The 24,883-nt window shown below is 37.6% G+C and overlaps 1 protein-coding gene across 1 annotated transcript; it reads left to right on the forward strand.

Moving 5' to 3' along the window:
• Window positions 1-991: 991 nt before the first annotated feature.
• On the forward strand, window positions 992-24,748 carry LOC143848093 (choline/ethanolaminephosphotransferase 1-like). The gene is made up of 19 exons (XM_077356899.1): window positions 992-1,126; window positions 2,025-2,216; window positions 6,403-6,412; window positions 6,528-6,578; window positions 8,130-8,207; window positions 13,775-13,850; window positions 13,939-13,961; window positions 14,085-14,185; window positions 15,547-15,641; window positions 15,800-15,868; window positions 18,389-18,458; window positions 21,447-21,510; window positions 21,792-21,832; window positions 21,936-22,020; window positions 22,250-22,312; window positions 23,235-23,293; window positions 23,424-23,476; window positions 24,136-24,208; window positions 24,295-24,748. The coding sequence occupies exons 2-19, from the start codon at window positions 2,077-2,079 to the stop codon at window positions 24,314-24,316; spliced, it is 1,173 nt and encodes a 390-aa protein (XP_077213014.1). The 5' UTR covers window positions 992-1,126; window positions 2,025-2,076; the 3' UTR covers window positions 24,317-24,748.
• The last annotated feature ends 135 nt before the right edge of the window (window positions 24,749-24,883 follow it).

The raw sequence follows: 24,883 nt of genomic DNA on the forward strand, positions 1-24,883 counted from the left end.
GTGCCCAAAAAATCAGCTCCATTGGATCATCCTAACCCTTCAATCTATGGACGAACCTTCAGCTGAGGGGGCCTACCTTAAACAAATTGAAACTACAGGGGTGTATTTGTCATGTTTTAAACTATAGGGGTGGAAGTGGATGTGTCAAAAACTAGAGGGGGTGTAAATGTAATTATCCCAAAAAAAAACTATAGTGCGGTCTACCTTTTTAAAGATTCAAAGCGAAGCAATATATTTGCCCACTTTTTACTTGCGACAGCCCCATCTAGTGTACTTACGTTCTCTTTTACACTAGAGGGGATGTCCCAAGTAATGAAGGGACGAATCTACCTATCCAATTATCCAAAGGGAACTAATATATTCGTCTCTTTTTAACTGGGGACAGCCGTCTCTATAGTGTATTTAGTTCTTTACTTTTAGATTAGAGGTGGCTGTCCTAAGTTAAAAAGGGGGCGAATTGATAATATCATAAAGGGGCCGATTTGTCCTCCTTAGGTCTATTAATCACTTGCTATCCTCGATACCCCATCGTTTCTTTAGATAAAATATCCCAATTCCCAAAACAAATTGGTGACAAACAGCTCATATCCGCCTTTATTCTTGGATAGAATATTCCCAAAACAAAATCGGTGACAAACAGCTTTCCCAAGGCTTTCCTTCCCCAGTCGGCGAGATTGTGTCCAATTAAATGTGATTTTTTTAAGATTCCAACTATGGCATCGTTTAAGTAGTGAGGAAAAAGGGTGCATGAATTGATACCGCCACACCTTACATTTTTTTATTCTTTTAGCTGCTTAAATTTGAGATGATAAATTCGCACCCCTGTAACTGGAGTTGACGTCAAAAAGCGTCAAAAAGGACGGTAACGTGAAACTTTTTGACGCCACTTCTCGTTAGAGTGGTGCGAATAATCCTAGAGTGGGTGCGAGAATTTTACTCCTTTTTGTAGAGTTACCGCTGGCGCCCGCTCGGCTTGAGTCGATGTTTTATTGTTTTGCTACTTTTACAGCATAGGGCAAGAAAGGGGGGGTCTAGGCAAAGTAGGGGGGCACCGAATATCTGGTTTTTTATTAATGCAGTAATCTCGTATCACTGTCTCTCCATCGATCGCTGCTTCAACTCAAAGGTTCCTCTTTTCCACGAATATATATATATATATATATATATATATATATATATATATACTCTTCCATTAATTTATTTTCTTTCTCTTTATTTTTTTTATATTATCTGTGTAACCCTTTCTATTTTTGTTAATTTCTCTTCTTCACTTTTCTTCATGATCTATATATTAGCCCTTCCTTTCTCTGCAATTAGTCGTTTCATCTGCACTTTTTTGCATGATCTGTGGTAACTTGATCTAATCTTAGGTTTTTCATTTTGTTTCTAATTTTCATGTTTTTTTATATTTATGATTATAACGTGGAATCATTAAAATATGCAGAGTTTCGTTTATTTCTCATCCACTTGTGTTTTTTTTACCTTTTTCTTTAGTATTTGGTAAATCTGTAAAAGGTTTGCAATATGCTGGTTGTGTTTTATTATTATTATTATTATTTTTAAAAATCTCTAATTAGAATTTCTGGATTCTTTTATTAAAAAGAATTGCTTCCATTTTCTAAATCGGAAATCCTGGAATTTTTTTATATTTTTTTTTATTATAATGTGAAATGCTTTTTGTTTTTTAAAATAAATTCGAGTGTTCTATTTGATTTGAGCAGGTAAGATATAGAGCTCGTAATTACGAAATCCTTTTTTTTTTTTTTTAAAAAAAAAATTTGAGTGTTCTACTTCTATTTGATTTGAGCATGTAAGATATAGAACTCGTAATTACGAAATACTTTTTTTTAAAAATAAATAAATTAAGTGTTCTATTTGATTTGAGTAGGTAAGAATAGTAAGAAATACATTTTTTTTTAAATTTTAATTCGAGTGTTCTAATTGATTTGAGCAGGTGAGATATAGAGCTCGTAATTAGGAAATGCCTGTTTTTTTAATTCGAGTGATCTATTTGATTTGAGCAGGTGAGATATATTCAGTGTTCGATCGTAAAGAAGTCATCAGTTTGAGTTGCAAATGGGTGGCTACATTGGCCATCATGGAATCTCTGCTCTGCATAAGTACAAGTACAGCGGTGTGGATAGGTCTTACCTCGCGAAATATGTCTTACAACCCTATTGGAGGCACTGTGTTACTCTATTTCCTCTTTGGATGCCGTAAGCCCTCTATTAGCCTTGGGTGACTCTGCCTTCTGCAATCACGACGACATGTTTTCTAATAATTTTAAATCTTTTTTTATGATTATTACCTTTATATTTTGGGTGGTTATGATTTGTATTTGGTTGGTCGATATCTGCTCTACTAATCTTTTCAAGTCCCCTTTTAGGGTTTAAGCATTGCATTTTTTAGTTGAAAACACAGTATTCTGTAGTATGAAGCTTTCTAGGCAAAGATTTTTTGTTGCCTCCTCAAGTTATATGAACAAATGCTGGTCAAAAGCAATGGTGATGAGCAGTCTGAATGTTCAAGTTTATCTATTAAGATTGGTTCTGGCGTCAAGTGGGGCTTCTTCCCCCTCAGTTTCTTGGATCCACCCTTTGAGTGGTCTAGTTGCTAGAGTCCTAGCAAGAGGGGAACTTTATCATTGGGAAATTCAGAAGCCATTGGCATTTCGCGTATGATCCTGCAAGGAGTTTGCTACTCTGACTAAAGTCATTCTCTATAGTATGCATGTCTAGTTGTCTACTTTCCCACTTAGTATCAAATCCCATTCAGCCATCAAATGAACCCTAATGGTTTGGGCTGAGGTGATCAAGATCTCAGCTATGTTTCTAAAACCACAGTGGGAATGAGGAATCCAAAGATTCAAACCCATATGGAATTTTAACTCTATGAATTTGCAGGGAATATTCTGATGTGGGCAGTATAAGTTTCAATGGATAGAAGATTTCTTAATCTACTTTGACAAGAGTTTATGCCACAAAGAGGATGATTTCCCAAATGAAGTCGCAATTTTGACTGAGGAGTATAATGTCCATAAATGCAGCCATGTACGTATATTATTATGCCACAGGGCTTGGATTTTGGGGCTCCCTCGAATTGCAGGGATGCTCTACAAAGTGTAGAAAACCGAGAAATACCTTCTCAAATTAGGATCAACCACAGTTTGCAGCAAAATTTTAAGAAACGATGCAAAGAAACGCAATCTCTCAAGAAAGAAGACGAGATTTACGTGGTTCGGCAGTGCGCCTACGCCCACGGGAGAAGAGGCTCACTATTTCGGTTTTAGGGTTACAAAACTCTCCTTCTTGGCCAAGAAAAATCACATAAAACCTTGCTACCCATAACCCTAACATGTGGCTTATATATCAATGCCACTATGTAGAGAAAATTACCAAAATACCCTTTGGTGCAAATCCGTAAATTAAAATTTTCTTCCTGGAGGGTAGAGGTGGGCTTCCCCCTACACCCTTGTGAATTTGATCCGTGCGTGCGTCGTGTGTGTTAGTCTGTCAAAGTCATGTATAATGCTAGAATACAAGACATTTGCACAACAAGTAGTATGAACCACTGTTTCAAAAACTCCCTGAGGCAATCGTCGACTAACCCAAGTCAACTCCTTTTTTATGTTGGTCGAGTCCGATGTTTTCCGTACCAGGTCAATCAAAACTCCTTTGACTCGTCCAAGTTAATTAAAAATCGACTGCATCAATCACCGGTTGCCCAAATCGACTCCCTGTTACCATAGCCGAGTTCTTGTTTAAGTCCAAGTTTTGGAATGCTGGTATGAACTGCCATAGAGTAGGATTTTACTCTAACTTGCAAAGGTTCGAGACCTTTGAAGTGATAGTACTTTCTACCGATGGGAGAATCCCCTAGGAGAGGAGTGAAGATGGAGAGATCCATCGCGTGGGTGCACGGACATATGCAGTCCATCATGTGGGTGCATGAATGTATGCAGAAAAATGATATAGAAAGAATAACAAGCTGTTCTTAAGAGGGTTGTGTCCTCTTTCTTCTCTTATCTCTTGCTTAGATAACTTCTGCAAAAACACAATCCCTTATAAATTGCTCATTCCTAGTATGAATTGCGAATCCTTTATTAATTTACCTTTTTGAGGGCATGATAATATTGTAATACTAATATGCCTAGAGTATGAGAGTACTTTGGCCATGTTAATGGTAACTTAGGGTGAAGTTGGTACCTCACCCCACGTCTTAGAGACATTTAATCACATTTAGTAGGAGAGGTAATTGGCCCCATTGCTAATCTGCATTCCTACATGGAGCAAATGTAGTTAAATGACCGGTGCGGAGTAGGGGTGCAACTCGGGTCGGGTTGAGGCCAACCTGAACCCGACCCGAGGAACCATTTACTTAACCCGAAGCTGACCCGACCCGACCCGAGTTCCAACCCAATGAGGTTCACCCCAATCCGACCCGAGGAAGCCTTTCTTCCAACCCGACCTGACCCAACCCGAGTTCAACCCAAGTTTTTAAGCTTACTGAAATAAAAAAAAATAATAAAATGACAGGTTTCATTCGGGTCTGGTTGCCCAAGCCCTCAAGCTGACGACAATTGTTTGTAGCCTCAAACATGAGGTTAGTTTTGTCATCCCATGTCTGAAGACGTGAGTATCATTGAACAAGCCTTTTGGCGTGGTTATTATAGGATTTTTTCGAATTGTTGCTTTAATAAGATTTTTTGGTCATTTCCTTAGAAATGATGTCAAAGACTTGAATAGGCAGTTTGCGATGTGAATATGGAAGTATTCGCATCATTTCACTTGGTCAATGACCGTTTTGCCTATGAGAATAACCCCATGGTGGAATCTTGTAAGGTGCTTTTAGTTATTTCACATGACCTTATTAACTTCCCATGTCAGGTTCTAATCTTGGTGGCAGACACGTGTTATCCGCTGCTGCGTGCTAATGGAGTGCATTAGTTGCACCAAGGGCAGTTAGCTCGTCGTTGGGCAAAGATGTTTTTAGACACAAAATAGGGCCATGTGGTGCGAAGGTGGGAGCCGAAGTGAACCTCGCATTGGAGTTCCCATCTGATTATAGGTGAAAAATTAAAGTTGCATCTATACCCCGTGCCATTGAGGTTTAAAGATCTTCTTTTAGTTGATTTTGAGTCAATTTGACGAATCTACCTCGGCTTTAAGGCCACCATTTAAATAGAATGGGAAGATCTTCTCAGGACATTTTAATAAATTTTATTGGAATCAAAATTTCCAGTTAAACACTATATCAGGACATTAATGACTTGCAATGTTTAAAACATTGGTATCGGTCCGGACTTTGGCCCCCTTGGAAGTGATAGTACTTCGTGGAAGTTTGTGGAAGTCCATGGAAATCTTATAAGAATCACAGAAGTTTATGGAAGTCTATTAAAACAATGAAAATTTAAGATGGAACTTCATGAAATGCTAGAATAAGCCCAAATATATAATTAGAAACCATCACATAGGCAACAAAATCATTCATAACGGTTTAACAAGATTAAGCACTTAGTGACATGCGCATGTCTAGATTAGTAAGGTTCATTCTAAACATCGATATTTTACAAGTTTTGAAAGCTAGTTATTCTTCCATTTCTTTAACTTTTCAACTCACTCATTTTATTAATTGAATGGGTATTAAAATTTCTTAGAGTATGAGTTTTTTTTTGGTTATGTGGGTGCATGTAAGGAATCAAACTTTGGACTTCACTCCCCACAGAAGTTGACATAGGTTGCTCCCCTCAGAAGTTGACATAGGTCGGCCAAATCGACACATGTCTATGGAAGTTTAAACCATGATGGTTTGGCAGTTTATGGGTGCTTGTTAGTCTTATTAATTCAGTCTTTGCTTCGCATAATAGTTTCCATAGGATACAGAGCGTCCTTTTGTCATTCCTTCATTAGGTTGTAATCATGCATTTCATGTTGTTACGTAGCCATTGTATTTTGGGTTGTCTATATGGTTCTGTAGAGATTGTACGTGGGCCATAACTGGTTCTTGTTAAACCATTATATGCACTCTTAAGTGCTTGACTTGTTTTTTGAATTGTTGGTTCTGACCTATGAACTTGGTACTTTTTTTTTCTCTCATCTAAGATTGCATGTTTCCATAAAGCATGTTTCTTTATTATTTGATAATTGATTGTGATAAGTTTGGTTTCTATATATCTGCATATGCTTTTACTGTAATGGAATTTAGGATGCCTTATGAGCAACTTAATATTATTTTTTTATGCATCATATAAGTGGCTTTATTACATACTGAATTATTTGGTGCAAGTTCAGTAACTCATTATTCACAAAAGGTTTTTCCTTTTTTTATGGGTCTCTCCTCACCAGAAGTTACTAACTATAATTTACTTGCTTTCTTTGTTTATGTTTTTGGACGCACCTCCAGACCAAATATGGTAAGGCATTTTTGGATCGCTACCTTGTCCCGCACCTTAGTTAAAACATTTCACAAGACATGTTCCTCATTGATTATTTACTGAATTTTTCTTCTTTTGTTAATTTGTTTTCCAGATTACCCTTACGGGATTCATTTTCCTAGGTATATCTGCACTTCTTGGCTATGTAAGTGGGAGCTTCGCATATATCTTTATTTTCTTGAACCGTGTGATGTTGATTATTCTTTCTGCGAACTCTCTTTTCTAGGATTTGTTTGTGGGAGAATTTCAGTTATTTGTAGCTTCATAAGTTCATGAGTATGAAATTATCCATCTTTTATCATATCTGTCTTAGCTCATTGCATTGAACTGAAACATGGCATTCTTAATTGTTTTAAGTTTAGTGTAGATTGTTGAATCTGTATTAGGAAACCATACTACTGTAGAATTGTAGTTTTTATTGGCATAAAGTGATGCAGTTTGTACAAAAATGGAAAGCAAATTCTCCACTTTTTAACTAATGTGTTCCTCTCCATTTTTTATTGGATCGAGTGTTATCCTTGTGCCTTGATCTTGCTAGCTCTTATATCATGTCGATGCTTGCTGAAGTATATGTTGCTTCACATGAGAAGAGAAGGGAGAAGAGAGAGCAAAGAATTCGTGTGGGAGAAAGTGTCTTAATCTGTTCATTAAGCTCTAAGGATCACATCATAGTAAAACATAACACATGGACAGGTCACATTCATTTTTTAACATTGTCCACCTCACAGTTGCAGGCGAGGGTATTTAGGTCCCATTGTCCCAAAGAATGTAAACCCCACTTGCTTCTTAACAGCTATCTACGATATTAAGGCTCTTGAAAAAGGTCAGATGGCTGCATACAAAGATGCATCTGTAGGCTTGAGCCTGGACCTGAAAAGAGTGCTAATGTGTAAAACAGTCTTTGGATATCTGTAAGTTACAGGTGTGGACTATGGAGGGCATACCTCATTTTCTGAAGGTGATTTTGCCTTGGCAGAGTCGCTCTGATTCATGCTCGAAAACACAGGATTAGCAATAAGCCGTTCTGAATTCACGACTTTTAGTTCTCAACTTCTAACACACTGCATTCTGGTCTCATACATAGTATCCCTCAACGCAAAATTCAGTCAGTGTTTGAAATTTTCATGATTCCGTGCTTGAGTGTTCCAGATCTTTTCTGGAGAAACTTTTTGTTGGATTGGGTCTTGAATTCCCTCTAAATGTACAAATGATAGGGATCTTGATCATGCTTCAAAATCCATGATAGTCAGAGCACTCAGTCTTTACTTAATTGGCTCCAAATTATTATTCACATACCATTGTTTTGGCATTGGTCTTGGGGGGAATCAAATTGGTACATAACAGTGGCTGTTCTTGGGCCTCTCAGCTTTCAAAATTTATTCACCCATTGAAGCACATTTGCCTGTTACCATTCAAAAAAGAAAAGAAAAAAAGAAAGCATATTCGCTCCTTTTTAACTAATGTGTTCCTCTCCATTTTAGTGCAGTATATTTTCCTTTTAATATGGTTTTCTTGTAATTTTTCCTATCTAAATGGATCAAGGAGTCAATTTCTCTCACATCTTAACCCACTGGTGAATTCCTCTATGCTTTTTGAGGACATATTGTCGAAGTTTTCAATAAGAGGGATTTCTTGATTTTCTCTCTTTACTGAGAATTCATTTCTTCCCTTGGATTTCATCTCTTTGCTGTTGCAGATATATTCGCCTCGTTTGGATTCAGCTCCCCCGAGATGGGTACATTTTGCACATGGTTTGCTTCTGTTCTTATATCAGGTTTGTCAAGTTCTTATTTAATGCGCTGTGCATTCATGTGTATCTCTCATTCTTGTGTGTGTTGTTGCATACTTGTGTGTGCATGGGTTTGGGATCATGTTTTATGAAGCTTTGTATCCATGTGATGTATACATAAAAAAAATTCTATCTAGTTTACTTGGGTCTGTCACCCCTTCTGTACACCATGGTATATTTTTTCTACATTCTTTGGATTCTTGAGCACATTCATTATTGGATCCCTTTATGGACCTGGTACATTATTCAAAAAAAATAAAATAATAATTGATCGTTGCATCCTTTCTCTCTTTTATTGCTGTTAAAAATGATTCAAGCTATTTATATTCCTGTCCATTTAATGGCCATTGTGATGCTATGATTTTAATTGGAAATAGGTGTACCTGATTGTTGACAATGGACTTGTCTGAATACATTGTATTTTGCATACTTCTTTTGTATGTATATACTGTTGTCCAATTTCATTTGGGTAAAAAATTACTGCAATGCGGATTTGTAAGGCTTAGTCATGAGGTGAGCGTAGTTCATTTACTTCTTTGTTTTAGTCATGTGAATTTGGGTGTCGCTGGCCTGATACATGTCTATGTAGTACCATTTTATTTGTTTGCTAAGGTATTCATGAATAAATTCACTATATGTCATATCCATGCAATATATGGTTCTATACCTTAAAGATTAGGAGCATGCCCTATCTTGCCAAAGAACAAAAGGACATCAATAGTTCCTAGATATATGGGTTTTTATGTTATGTGGGTGCATTACAACTGCAAGGATTCAAACATTGGACTTTGGTCCCCACGGAAGTTGACAGATGTCGTCCAAAATCGGCGCATGTTGGTTGATGTTTAAAGTCATGCCGCTAATGCTGCAAGTCCCTTGTATGGGAATGGAAAAATTGCAAGGAATCTAGTCGAGGATAATAGAAGGGTTAGCAGTTCTTGGGATTCCCTAGCATCGACCTTTTCTTCATTTAATTTGGCTTCATGCAATGAGTTTATAAAACTTGGAAGAAACAAATGAATGCTAAGCAATGAAAAGCTCAAACCATACCAGCTTCTGAAGCTCCTCTATTTCTATCTACAATCCTCTGATCAAGTGCTACTTTCCATTTCGTTTATAAGTTTTTCAATACTACCAATCTATGCCTGCATGCACAAAACTATAAATGAACATGGCAAAAGAGAAGTGTGTCACATAAGGAGTGTTCATGCATAATCTATTAGGAGAAGATCGGGATTTGTTCAGAATAGCAATTCCTGTTCTCTACAGAAGCATAAAACTGGTCATTAAGATGAACATTTCTAAAGTGAGAAAAAACGGCAAGGCTTGTTTGAAGAATCAAGGATATACTAACTTTTCAGTTTGCTTCTTAGAGCTTTCTAAATCATTTTCAAGATTTTCTGTATTTTATTCCAACCCTTTTATTATCATGATGTCATTATCCTGTGACTACAAAAAGAAAAAGAAATGGATTTGCCTCAATTTATTTTCTTTAAAAATAACTAGCAATATGTTTTTCTATGCAGAGTTATATTGCCCTTGGCTGATTGAAAATTTTTGGGTAACATTTTGGCCTTGATGATGTACAAGGTCTTACGTTCTGGTCTCATGCTACTCATACTCATATGATCTATCATGTTATTATATATATTTATATATATCTATATAATTGTGCTTCTAGTATTTACGAACCATCTAATAATTCCTTCAAATTTATGATTTGAAGGCATACTGCCTTTTCCACTTTCGTGCAAGGATAACTTTTCCGTTTTAATTTGAAATTCGTGACTGTTGTTGGACGCCTCATTTGATCAATTCGTGAAAGAGTTTATTATTATTTTACTTTTTTGGTTGGGAAATTTTCCCTGTCAAGACCAAAATACAGATGCTTCGTGGACTGGATCAGGGGGGTTTGGGAATGTTCTGGTGGTTGTAAAGAAGAAGATGAAGTGGAGAGGGAGGAGGGAGTTTGTAGGGTATGGTACTATGGATACATAACCCCAACAACTCCCATAAGAGTGTGTGTGTGTGGGGGGGGGGGGGGGGGGAAGGGAGAGAGAGAGAGAGAGAGAGAGAGAGAGAGAGAGAGAGAGAGAGAGAGAGAGAGAGAGAGTAAAGGGCTGATTTTTGGTACACACCCCATCCATGATGGGACCTTTCAAATGAATGCTTAGGATCACCCCAACAATGTGGCCCCACCCTTGTTTCCTGCACTCGAGCGCAGGAACCCTTTCCTCCACACACACACACACACATATATATATATATATATAAATATGTGTGTGTGTGTGTGTGTGAGAAGGGTTCCCTTGCAAAAAAAACCGGTTACAAGGGCGCTCCTATTGGTATTTGGCATAAAAGTGCATTTATTGTTCCTTTGGTCAGCGTATTTCCACATTTTTTGATGCCCTTATAAGTTCACTTTGCTGCCAAGGACCAATGGGGGCGCCCTTGTAACGGGTTTTTTGCAAGAGCGACCTCCAGTCTATTATTCCTCTGTGTGTGTGGTCGTGCGGGTGGGCTTTTTGCAAGGGCGCCCCACTCAGATCCGTTGATCCAAATGGCAAACATAAGCCTGGCCAAATGCCATTGAGAACACCTTGATCAGATGATCCTAGGCCCTTGATCCATCAAGCCTCATTAAGTGTCCCACCAAGAAAAGCTTAATCGCTGATTTTTTAGTATTTTATATTACACATAGGAAGTCTGTTTAGGATGGAACCTGGAGCATGTTGGTGTGGGTTGTCTCATGATGTTCTACAAAATCAACGATCTTGACTGGTCTTTTTTTTAAAGTAACAGTTTGAATGGTCTTAGTTTCACATAGATGTCCTCTCGTGGGACCCAAAACTTGTCTTTTACCATTGTTAAAGTACAAAAGATTAAATAACGCCTCCTCCAACAGCTTAAGCTTTTGGAGTAACTGGTTGTTTCAAATGGTATCAGAGATCAGGTATAGTATCTCGTGGTTCTGACGATGCCGCCGCGTGGAGGGGCAAGATTGTCCACGTTGCTTCCTCGTGGAGGGGGGAGATTGTAGGGGTTCCACGTAAAAGCAAATTTACTCACATCGGAAAGAATGAGTGGATGTGGATGGGTTATAAGGGAATGGGCACCCTCCGTCTAACGGCTAGCTTTTAGGTTTGAGTTCTACCCGGTCAAAATCCCTACAAATGGTATCGGAGCAATGTCCTGTGTTTAGTATAAAAGATTTAATAACACCTTCTCCAACAACTTAATCTTTTGGAGTAACTGGTCGTTTCACATGTTATCAGAGCAATGGTCCTGAGTTCAAGCCTCCTTGATGTCAAAAAAATTCCACATGTAATGGTCAACCCGAAAGAGGGGCCACATGTGCCACGTGTAGGCCAACCCTAAAAAGTGGGGCCACGCGTGAGTGGGAGTGTTAAAGTATAAAAGATTAAATAACGCCTTCTCCAACAGCTTAAGCTTTTGGAGTGGTTGTTTCACAACCATTAGTTGTAAAAGTGACTTTCTGCATTTTCGTTCTTGATATATGTATATGTACACGCACATATTTAGTAAAGTTGCAAATATTACAAAGACGCCACTTACTGCTAATGTAAGATGGCCCCATCTTACACTCATGGAAAGCGTGAGAAAATAAGAGTACACACTACACACAATTCAATGTGATATTTTCACTCAATCCTCAACCTGGTGAATAGATGTTGTCATGTTGAACATTCTCAGCTTGGAAGATAATAATTCATGCTAATTCTTGGGAGGAGCCTTAGTGAAGACATTGCCGATTGATCTCCTAAACATATGTAAGGTGTAGAAATCTCTCGTTCGTAGAACGTGGGCATAGGCTGTTTAACATTTAAGCCCAAATCGTCAAGTAACCTTTTCAGCAATATCACTTCACAGCTAGACCCAATCGTCTTTGCCCTATACTCGGCCTTTGCATTGGAGCGAGACGCAACACTTCATTTCTTTTTTTTCCAGCGAACAAGGTTTACACCCACACATGTACACTACTCTGAAGCAAATAGCCCGTCTTTAGGTGATACTGACCAATCTGCATCTGCATCTTGCATATGCTGTGATGTAAAGGTATCATAAGATACGTCAGACAACCTCCATGTGACAAGTTCTTGGAGCATGCACAAATCGACTGATGAAACAAACCACATATGTAAGGCCAAGATGAGTGTTGATCAGATTTATCAATTTTCCAGGCTTTGGTGGAAGGAAACAAACCACATATGTAAGGCCAAGATGAGCTTTGCATTATTTGATGGCTTGGGGAGGACTCCATTCCCCATGGAGGTTTGAACATTACTTCAGAGAAATGTGCTATATTTTGCCGTGGTTCAAGTGCTCCTTCGAGTGCTCCTCTCATATGCTTCAGGAAGGAAATGTAGGATTGATTCCTTAGCCAATTTTGGTGTTTCCTGTTCAGATTTGATGGTTTGGCATGAGATGCCTCGATTGTAATCCTTTTATTTTATTTTTATTTTTTCCTTTGGTAGATTGCTATGGCTATTGTTTTGAAAATCTTTCGATTTACGATTCAAATCATATCTTATGGATTTCGATTTGAATCCTATGATTAAATCTTAATTCGTATGAATCTTGTGATTTTCAATTGATTGAATCTTATGATTTGATCGTAAATCATACGATCCTAATTAAGTTTTGTATGAAAGAAAATAGGACTTTCATTTGAAGGAAGCCCTTCTACATTAGAAGAAGCCTTCGAAAGCCCTCTCGTGAGAAGGAAGTAGACAGAGGAGTTCAAACGAATCAGACTGATTAGAACTAGTCAAGCACAGTTCATGTGCTTGAGGGCATTACTTACACCGAGGAGAGAGGCGGCCATAATGAGAAAAAATTGACAATTTGCTAATTTTCTATAGTTGATATTTGTCATTTGAAGTTTGTGACTTCGAGAATTAACTTGATCTTGTGTCTATTATTATTTTTAAGATTATTATCCAATATGTATGGGTCCGGATGAGAAATAGATGATTAGTATGTGATAAGTTTGTTACCAAAGAATTCGTATTATGATATTGAATGATTAATCATGGTTGTTTCTATGTAAATTGATAGAAAATGAATAAATAGCTATTTTATTCTACTCTGATTTATAGATGTTTTGTTTATATTTTTTTGATATACATGTGTGTCGTGTATTTGAATAAATCTTACGATTTACAATACGATTCGATCTCTATTTTCAAAACATTGGCTCTAGCTGTGGAGCCTCTGTATTCTTTGTTTCTAATTGATAGATTTTACTTGTTTGAAGGAAAATATAATATTTGAATTCCTGTATTATTATTATTTTGCTTTTATAACATCCTAGAGTTTCTTACGTCAATGATTTCAATTCCCTTGTGCTCCATTCCTTTATAGGCCTTGAGTAACTCTTAGTGTTTTATACCAACTTGAATACTTGCAATGGAAACAATCATTTTTTTTTTTTCTGAATTTTGTTATCTAGTGCTTGCATTTCTATTATATTTCCTTAATTGGTTTACACGTATGTTTGCTTTATACTTGTTAACTAATGTGCATACCAGACTTTTGATGCTGTTGATGGAAAGCAAGCAAGACGTACAAATTCATCCAGTCCACTAGGGGAGCTTTTTGATCATGGTGATTTTCCTTTTTCACGATGTTGTTAAAATTTCTTGAAATTGGTGAAATATATTTCTTAAACCTTGCAAAATTTACCCAATTGCAGGATGTGATGCGCTTGCATGTGCGGTATGTTCAGCCTTCTCATCTTTGGTTGTTGTTTTGTACGACTGACGTTTTTTATTTCATTTTTTTTTAAAAGTTAACATTTTTTGCTTTCATTCAAGACAAATTTTATCTTTTGTTCCTCAGCTCGAAGCGTTGGCTTTTGGAAGTACTGCCATGTGTGGAAGGACCACTTTCTGGTTCTGGGTTATTTCAGCTGTCCCATTTTATTGTGCAACATGGGAACAGTAAGTTATCTTAAGAGTACTCATTAAGTTTAAAGGTTTACTTTGCACATATACCTTTGGCTAGTTACAGTTTTATGTTGAAATTCTAGTAGGAGCATTGAGTGTCTAATATGCGGTTTGCATTTTGTACGAGTTCCTCATTTACTTTATACTTTCTTATGTTTTTACCATTTCATAACATCTTTTATGGTTCTAAATATTTTAAACTTCATTGATTTGAGCCTCACATGTCACTGCCTTGGGTAAGAGCACGTTTTATGTTTTTCGCTATTGAATACCTTGTCTTTTGTTGCTAGGGAGAACATTCAATGATGTATAGACTTAGTGGTGGACCCTCACAGTTTTTTTATTTGATTTGAGATCATGATAACATCGTCCTATCTCAAGGAGTGTAAGTCCCAACGGTAAGAGAGAGGTTGGGGTGTTGGGGTTGGAATGGGCAAATGACAGTTAGTGATAGTGGTCGATGGATCCTCTTTTTGGAATTTGGAAATGCATTCCATCAGCCCCCAGAGTATCGAAGCTTGTGTATAAGGGTTGACTGGGCCATCTTTCATTGTGAATTAGGCTGTGTGATTTATTTGAATGATTGAACTAATCGGTCATCTTTGTTTGAGACTGCTGAGTTACATGGCTTTTACTAGCTAAAGTCTTCAACTGGTGGCATTGCTTCTTCCCTAGAAATTAGTCCTGTTGGGAATCTTCTCCCCACCATTGGCTGTCAGCAACATTTCTTTGACAACTTTTATGCCTACCGTTTTATTCTACAATCTACAGGTAACTTTTAATATATATTGCCACGTAGGATAGTTCTGAAACTAATAGATGTAAATTATGCCAAAAAAATAAGCAGATTTCCACATTCGAAATCCCTGTGTGGAACTTATATAATAGTTTCTCCTCACTTAGAACTTCACCACATGGAGACTTATTCCTGAAGGTTCTTTCTTATTGTGACGTGTATGGCCTGCATTTCTCTAGCTTTTATTAGGAATTCGTCAGATTACTGCATACTCTTTAAATTGTATCTTTTTCTCACAATTATTTTCATTGAATATCCTATAAGAGAAAAGGGTTCCTGTGCTCGAGCACACACAGCACTTATTTATAGTTTTATGTGAACATATGTGATTTGTTGAATAACTGCATTTAAGTGCTGAAGGATTTTTCCTTATTATATTTGAATATTCTTATTATATTGGTTTCTTACCATAAGTGTTTGAAATCATGTCATCCGTTGGTATGCATACAAACTGGACACTTTATCTTGTAAAGTTTCTTATCGAAAAATCGTTATTCTCGCAAATTTCCATTTGAATTGGATGCTCATATTCACCATTTCCTTATTTTAATTGATACAGCTTTTTCACCAACACACTTATTCTTCCAGAGATAAATGGACCGACAGAAGGTCTCATGCTGATTTATATGTGCCATTTCTTTACATCTGTTGTTGGTATGCTACTTAACTCTCATCTTAAGCTAACATGTACGTTGATCGTATTTTCTAACACTATATTTCAGTTCAAAATAAAATATTGGTTAGTTACTAGTATACATGTTAAACTTTTTTCATATTGTTTGATTTTTTTCTTTTGATCTCTTTCTTTTCAGGTGCTGAATGGTGGGCACAAGATTTCAGAAGGTCTATTCCCTTATTGAGTTGGGTACCGTGGGTCCCCGGTAAGATTTTCCACCAATGAAGTTAGACACTATGATAGTAGGGGGGGGGGGGGGGGGGGGGGGGGTTGGTTAATCACCCCCTCCCTGGCCAATCTCTCTGGCCCTGCATTAACATCCCTCCCTACATGAAATTTCACGTGATGTCATTTTCCACTGGACCTGTTGTTATGCCAATGAGGTTGATTCTCTGGCTAAGGAGTGGGTTATTTTGACTTATATGTCTGTTCCTATGATTTGTGGACATGGACACGAGTGTTGACGACAAAGACATGGAGTGCCGCACAAGGCAAAATTCCAAAATTTAGAAACCGGGACACGGCTAAAACAGAATGTATATATAATCTTGATTTGTGGACACAGATACAAGGTTTCTAACATGGAAACTCCTAAAAATCTAGAAATGGTGACAAACCTATACATGTACATAACTGATTACTATCATAATTTGCAACAATGTAAATGTGGTATTCATTTAACGAACTAATAAGTCTTAGAATTAATCAACTATAATCTAAAACAAACATGAGGTAATCAAATAACGAAAAATCTATTCTCTTTAGTATCCAATATGCAGATAGAAAAGGAGACCAATAGGATACAATGAATATAATAATGGAACTGCATAGGGACTCTGTTCCTATTGCTGGGCAGTTGTAGTTTCCATTGTTTCAGGTCTTTTTCTGTTTCGCCTATGACCATCTTTTTCTGTTTCAACTATAATCTTTGTCTTTTAGCAGTTTCTCCACCCCTTATTGTAGTTTTCATTGTTTGAGTTTCTCCGCCCCTTTTGTTACAAAAGAGAAAAAATCTCTACTCCTTTGCACAAGGTATCAATCCCCTCCCACTTTTCTCCTCTTTCTTCCTCTATTTCTTCCCTTTTTCTTCACCTTCGCTCCTCTCTCTTTTTTTTCCCTCTCTTTCTCTTCGTTCTTCTTTTCTTTTTACCCGTACCTCACTGATTCTCTTCCAAAAACTAGTCTCTTGAGTCTTGAGTCTTGAGTCTTGACTGTTGTTGCAGCCTTGACCGCCACATACATTTCTCTCTCACTTTCCTTCCTCTCTACCCCTTTTGATGTCCTTTTCTCCCTATTCTATTCTGACAGTCCCTAGGACTGTTTCAGGGTTGTTAGTCATATCCGTCCCTTCATCTCACCTTTTCCCCTGTTTTCTTTCTTCCTTCTTTATACACTTTTATATCTAGCTGTACGGGGGCTTACCTGATCACTTATACATCATATTTCCCCTCTTGAGCCTAATCTAGACGTGTTGGCTGTTGCTTCGTGGCCTGTTTGGGTCTTCCCGGCTTCTCTGCCATCATTATTGGACCTCCTCTCACGAGATCCACTGGCGATGTGACTACCTTTCAGGTAAGATCTGACCATTAATATTTCCACCCCTTTAGCCCTGATTTTATGACCTCTTGATACCCCTTGAGTCCTCAACTTTGAGCCTATTTGTTCCTGAGAGTATTTACCGTCAATAGAGGTTGTTTGGGCCTTAGATTCTCCCTTTTTTTCTTAATTTTAGATTGAGATCAGACATTATACTTTGTTGTCATATTTATAAGTTCTCTTTTGGTTGGTGTATTCTTTTATTTGCAATGAATGTTTGGACAGATTTCTAATCCTACTGTTGAATTCTCTCAATGGTTACCTTAAAGTGACTATCTTAACACTGTTGACTTACCTATCAAACACGTAGTTTGTTTAGGGACTGATTTGTACTATTTTATGTGAAGATTAACCTGTTAAGAAAAGTTCTCCATGATTCATTCGCGAACCTCTGGGTGTTCATTATATATGAATGGCATTATGGCAATTATCTGACCTTTTACCTTTGAAGTTTAAGAGAATCCACTGTCCTTTTAATGTAAGCCTTGTGAGAGGTTTTCTCCTGAATTTGAATCTCCAAAGGATAGAAAGACATATCCAAGCCAATTCTATACTTTGGATCAGGTTAGATGATCTTAGTCAATAGTTGACTTGGTCTGAGTGTATTTGGTCATTTGACCAATCTTTGTATGCACTGAGAATTCATCGGTGTCTGTTAAAAGTTAAAACCTTTTTAATACATGTGGTTCCTACCCTAGATCATGGTTCTGAGATTTTATAGCCAAATGCTTCTTGGTCTCTTCTACGTTATGGAGTAATGGGTCTAAAGCTGCACCATTATGACTTAGGCTGCATTGTGCTTGGGATGTTTTTCTTCAGTTAGTATATGAGACGGGCACTTTACCCTGATGAAAGCATTTTACATCCTACAGTAGATCGCCTCTCTTTAAGACTGATATTATGTGCTGTTCTTTGGAATGAATGTTGATTCAAAATATTTTGTGGTGATGTTTCTTCGTTTTATATATCTTGGATATGCTTCCTATCGTGAACCATGATATACAACAATTGCTTTGATCTTAAGCTATTTTATCTTTAATTTTTTGCCAACTTTTGTGTTCGAGTTGTTTTTTAGTGATTTGAATGATTTTTCTATAGGATTTCTCATTGTTTTGTTTGTTGCAACCAGAAACCCCTGTGTATGGAGTTGTGTTATTTCTAATGATTATTGGTGCTGTTGTACCAACTGTTGGATACAAGTAAGTAACTTCTCATATTCTAAATGCTAATTGAAAACCCACATTCTACATTTATCTATAGATGTCTGCATCTGACATATTTGCCCTTCATTTGTTGAGTATATTTATAAACTGTTTTTATTCTTTACTCACCGTCTCTGTCTCAATGAATTAATGTATGAAATGATTTTTTTAGGATGCATTCTGTTGGCATATTTTGTACCAGTATTAAATGAAACACTTCATGTAGATTCTAGTATCATTTTAAGGTAACTGGTATTTATGTTTAGGTAAAAATTCTGGTTTCTCAACGTACATTTCCTTCCAGCATTAAGAAACATCTCTTGTTTGGTTGTGTTCTGCGTTTATTTATGCTTTTAGCAATGCCTAAATCCTTCCATGTTGTTGCTAAATGGACTAGACAGCATCGCCCGTGAAGCCATTCTTTTAGGTATGGAGTGTTTATACTTTATATTGTCTGAATTGGAATTCAAAGTTTCAAGAGGAAGGGAAGTACAGGATTTGTGCTTAGATGGTGCAAGAGTGAACATGCAATGATTTAAGGCAGTCTTGCCTGAAGATATTCTTAAAAAGTTGGGATTCTGATTATTGGCTAAGATTTACAGATATTTTGTCTTTTCCAGTAATTTATTGGAAAAACTCAACCAAACAGGAAATGAGGCTATGCTACTCTACTAGATTATGGGCCTAATTTGATGTCAGAACCAAGGTGGATGATGTTTTCTCTGGCAGAGGTACTAATATGGTGGCGGGAAAGAGAGATCTTCTGCTTGGTCTTAGACAATGCTTGAATCTAAATATCAGGGAATTAATTATTGAATCTGACAGCAAGGTTCTAATAGATCTTAGCCATGGCAAAGGGTATCATCCCTGGGCTATCAGCTTCTTCTGGCCGGAGATAGTGTCTCTTTTGTTCCATCTCACCCCTATCTGCCAGCATCAGTTTAGAGAGGGCAACACGGTGGCGGATTCGCTTGCTATTGATGCTTGCTCCTCTAAGTGCAACAACATGTATAAATCTTGGGAGGACAATGCCCAAATCAGCTAGATAGGCAGCGAGGTGTGATGCGTTGGGCCTTCCAACCCGTGCCTCAAGGTTGGGAAATGATGTTAGTCTCCTTGTGGGTGTCGGTTGGCGGCGGTGCTCCATCTGTTCCTTTGTGCTCTCTTAGGTTTTTTTTGGGTTAGTCCTCCTCGTGTATGATTCGGTTTCTCTATAATATTTCGAGGCCCCCCGGGGCTGCACTCTTTTCCGGGGTAGAAAAGTATGATGTTTTCTCTAGTTTTTTTAGGATATAAGAATAGTTATCTCACTGAGCATATGTGAGAATTTAAACTTTCTGGACAACTCAAATCCAAATAGTCTAGAAAAGTGCGTTCTGCCACACATTTATGTTTCCAATCATCCCTTTGTCTCTATCCTTTGCTGGTTGCATTGTCCATACCCTTCTTTATGAGTTATGACGGAGCCATACCCAATTTCACAAATATGTTTGATATTTTCAAAATCTCACCGAAATATAGCAATATTTTGAATAAAACTAAAAAAAGTAAAAAATCGCAAGATTTTGAAAGCCTGTCTAACATAAATCTCAAAGATTTTGAAAGCTCGGGAGAACTTTTTTGATGAAAATATTGCAAAAAACTAAGGGTCGCTTCTAATATATTGATATGGGTTCAGGCAAACCATGTTTGCAACAGCTTTCCCTACTTTTGACTAGAACGTGATAAGGAGCAATTCGAAGATACATTATCTGAATTAGGGGAATTATTCAGAGATACATTATCTGAATTAGTGAATTTTTTTGCTTAACTAATTTTTTGTGTTTCACTCATTATATAGGATCCAAAGTTCTCATAATTTAAAATGGAATATGCTAAAATGATAGAGGGTTCGAGAAGAAAGGATTGCGAGCAGAAAAAATCCTGGATTTTTGGATCGGGTTCCGGAGGACCTCCTCCTTGATATGCCAGATTTCCAAATCTAGCATGTTATGGAGGAGTTGGAAAAGTGTTCGGCATAGGCGACTAGTCTAAAAGTACAAACTGAATGACTATCTAGATGGTGATGACGAGTCTGTTTTGATGAATGCCATGCCTTTCCTCCCGTTTTACAGAGATGGGAGCGGGATCTCAAGAAATAAAGGATCTTGTTGAGGCTTCTAAAGGTTTCAGAAGGGGTTCGATGCTAGGAGAAGACAATCCTTCTAAGGGTTTTGAAAAGGAATTGAGCTTTTGGTCTGGGTGTAGTGTAAGGTCTGCCCATAGCTTGGTGCAGGAAGAACGGGTCTTGACTCCTGTAGTTTTTGTTCACTTCTTGGCTTGGGGTATGTCCTGGCCAGCTTTGTCTGTTACTATGTAATGACAGGAGGGACTCCCGGTCCCCAATGTAATTTTTAGAGTATTAATGAAAATTTGTCATCTTTCAAAAAAAAATGATAGAGACCGTAGGCTCTTCCCTAACAATGATTTTTGGGCTCCATATGTGCCACGTGGACGTGCTCAGGTCTGCTGACCCAACCAGTAAATGCAAGTCTGGTCCACTGACCCAACCAGTAAACAAAAGTCTGGTTCTGGCCCATTTCCATCGGCCCCATCTTGATAGCTTGATCCTAGCCCCTTGATCTATTATGACTCATTTAGGATTCTGCCTAGTGAAGATGAAGCATTATTTTTGTAGGTGTTAAACTTATAGATGAGATGTCTGTTCAGCATGAGACCAAGAGCATTCGGGTTGCCCTATAATAGTCTACCAGATCAACGATCTTGATTGCACATGTTCCCTTGTGGGACCCAATTTTGATCGTTAGGATTGATCCTAATGGCGATTGTCAACGTATTCAGACTCTTTTAGGTACAAGTTATACGTAGAGCTACTTGAGAGCAAATGATCTTGAATAAATCTGATATTGAATAATGACGAATGTTCTTCTAAATTCTGTTGGGAGTATTTTACCACAGTTTGATTATTTCTGTGCCCTTGTGCAGCACTTACAATGTTCATCAGGTTGTCCGGGCAAGGAAAGGAAGCATGTTAATGGCGTTAGCAATGGTAATACTTTTCTGTGTGAAATATGTGATCTCTTGATAAACTTGTTTGCATGTTGTTATTAAAATAAAGGAGGGGGACCAGCGGGAGGGGGTCCAGCGGGAGGAGAATCTTATTGTTTGTAATGAATCATTTTAATGGGGCTACTATGATAGTTTGTATTGGGGACTACTTGTCCCCTATCTATCTTGTATCTGTATGATATTTGGGATGGAATAAAATCGTTTCCTATCCAAAAAAAATGTTGTTATGAAAATAAAGATGAACTTGTTTTCTTTTGCCAGCTTTTCCCTTTCGGTGTGCTCATGGGTGGTGTCCTTATCTGGTATGATTTTCAATTTTTTACAGTGCTACTTGGTTTATCATTTATAAGTTGAATTGATTTAGAGGAGCAAGTTTTATGCAGACAAAATTTGAATTTTCTACAGGTCTTTCTTGTCCCCTTCTGATATTATGCGTTCTCAGCCACATTTGCTTATAGTGGGAACAGGATTTGCATTTGGATACCTCGTGGTAAGATAACTATGCTTCTAAGATTCTACCTTTTCCATTGAAACATTTCAGTGGATGTTAACATTTATCAAGATTGACCCTTTTATTTCATTGGCCAACTGAAAACCGAGATGTCTTGGTATCGGCTGATACTTTAAGCATGTGTGTACTGTTGCACGTTTTAATGGCTGGTACTACCTCATTTATATTTGTGGCTAATCTAAGTAGCAAACTCATATGTATTTGGCAGGGAAGGATGATTCTGGCTCACTTATGTGATGAACCTAAGGGCTTGAAAACTGGAATGTGTATGGTATGTAGTTTTTCTGACCTAATTCTGATATATATATATATATATATATGAGGAAAAGGATTGTACACTCGACCGTACCTAAAGTTAGGTACGGTAGAGTGCCAAATCACATGGGTCCCCCATTTTTGGTGGGCATCTAAACCATTCATTTGCAAGGCCCCATCATAGATAGGGTGCATACCAAAAATCAGCACCATTGAATCATCCTAACCCCTCCAAAACTGGAGGCCAAAATGGGCAGATTTGTGGACAAACACTGTCTGTCCATTTTGGCCTCCACAAATGGATGGGTTAGGATGATCCTATGGAGCTGATTTTTGGTATGCACCCTATCTATGATGGGGCCTTGCAAATGAATGGTTTAGATGCCCACCAAAAATGGGGGACCCATGTGATTTGGCACTCTACCGTACCTAACTTTAGGTACGGTCGAGCGTACAATCCTTTTCCTCATATACGGTCGAGCGTACAATCTTATTCCTCATATGAGGAAAAGGATTGTACACTCGACCGTACCTAAAGTTAGGTACGGTAGAGTGCCAAATCACATGGGTCCCCCATTTTTGGTGGGCATCTAAACCATTCATTTGCAAGGCCCCATCATAGATAGGGTGCATACCAAAAATCAGCACCATTGAATCATCCTAACCCCTCCAAAACTGGAGGCCAAAATGGGCAGATTTGTGGACAAAAATGGGTTAGGATGATCCTATATATATATATTTGGTGAATAGCAAATTTGCATAATATCTCTACTCTATTGGTAGTTTTTTTTTCCCACAAAGTCCTTTTAGAATTATAGTACCGCTACTTTATAATAGTTTACAATTATAAAATAAATAACTTCCACATTTTTCAACGCATGGTTCTTACTGGATGCTACTTACTTTCAGAATACTAACTTCTATATTACTTTGATCAGTCACTATTGTTTCTTCCCCTTGCCATTGCAAATGCACTCACCGCTAGGCTCAATTATGGGTATGTGATGTTTCAAATTTCCTTGCGGTGTTTTGAAGATTATTCTTGCGTGTTCAACATTATAATTAGTGTACATGCCTGCAACAGTCTACTCACCCACAAGCTTCTTTCGTGCCTCTTTTTGTTGCAGAACTCCTCTGGTCGATGAGTTTTTCGTTCTCTTTCTATACTGTGTTTTCACAGGTAAAATATTTTCTGATTTTTTTAGTCCTTGCTTAGTATGTGTTTTGCAGTGTGAAGTTTTTTTTTTCCTTTTTTCTAATTTTTATTGCAGTAACTGAACTCCAGTGTCCATAATTTTGTCTTGACCAAGGTCTGATCTCAGACTGGGCTTAGCTTGGCACATGTGCCTCATGCTACACGTCTGGTTTGTTAAGAAAAGTCAATAAAAAAACAAAGTATCTACCAGATATAAATGTAACTATAGCACTGTCTTTAGTTTGGTTCTTCAACATGGCTGTAAATAGACTGGGAAATGTCTTCTTTGGCTAACCAAAACTGAGCCAAGCATCCCCATCAGTTTTTTAAATCTTGGACTAATAATGGGAAGTTGGACAAGGTAAAGCCGAGTCGACTTACGCAAGTCAATGATTGATGCTTTCAATTTTTCATTGATGCGGGCGAGTAGGAGTTTTTATATTTCCTTGGTATGGCCAAAGTTGAACTCAGACAAGGTAAATTGAGTCTGACTTGGGCGAGTCAATGATTTACTCATGGAGTTTTTAGACAATGGTCCCATAATGTTAGAGATTGTACATTACAATATCCATATTTAAAGGCTTATTTTCATTGATTAGGTGTGTTAATTCCATGTGACTCATATTTCTCTTCCTTCATTTCAGTGTCTCTCTACGTGTATTTTGCAACGTCGGTTGTCCACGAAATCACAGCTGCTCTAGGCATCTATTGCTTCAAGTAAGAAATCCTTCGTCTAACACAACTGCATATTTATGTTCAAAGGAATGGGATTGTTTTAGCAATTTCCTTTATTTGTCTGACAGGATAACCAGGAAAGAAGCTTGATGACAAGTTAACAACTAATCATGTGGAGTCTCTGGATACATTTCTTCCCAAAACATATGTAGAATATTTGGTGAATTTTTCCACCAGATACTGGATGCAAAGGACCGGCCCTTACGTCCTATTCTTATTGCTAATTGTAGTTGAGTGTCTTGATCAGGTTCCCCAATATTAACTGCCTCAGCCCATTATTTCCCTATTTGCGAATTTTGTATGAAAACAAGCACCCTTCAAATGACGAGAAAACTTAGATGTTGCATAATGTCTCCATTTTCTTTTCTTTCCTTTTTTTTTTTTTTTTTGGTGGGGGTGGGGGATACACTATGGTTTACACAGTACATTAAATTAGGATTAACAGGACAAATGACAATAAATATTGCTTGAAAAGGTTGATTAAATTCGCATGGCAATGTCTCATTCGAGGGGATTGTCAGATGTGCTGCTATTTTTCAGTTAGATTGTGATTACAGATTATTTTGTTTCTGTTTGGTTGCTTTTGCAAGCTTTTGAAGGGGAATCAGGGTCTATTTGCTCGATTTTGTTGCATTTTACACTTGAATCTAATATTTC

Source organism: Tasmannia lanceolata, unplaced genomic scaffold (genome assembly GCF_043159265.1).
Source record: "Tasmannia lanceolata isolate RefF3 unplaced genomic scaffold, GAP_Taslan_0.1 ptg000016l, whole genome shotgun sequence".
In the NCBI taxonomy this organism is placed as follows: Eukaryota; Viridiplantae; Streptophyta; class Magnoliopsida; order Canellales; family Winteraceae; genus Tasmannia; species Tasmannia lanceolata.

What these genes read in the sequence shown, in the direction of transcription:
- LOC143848093 (XM_077356899.1), top strand. Translation starts at nt 2,077, where the DNA reads ATGGGTGGCTACATTGGCCATCATGGAATCTCTGCTCTGCATAAGTAC. An exon ending in TATCTGCACTTCTTGGCTAT is followed by an intron (nt 6,579 to 8,129) that starts GTAAGTGGGAGC and finishes TTGCTGTTGCAG; the next exon opens with ATATATTCGCCTCGTTTGGA. An exon ending in TATTGTGCAACATGGGAACA is followed by an intron (nt 14,186 to 15,546) that starts GTAAGTTATCTT and finishes TAATTGATACAG; the next exon opens with CTTTTTCACCAACACACTTA.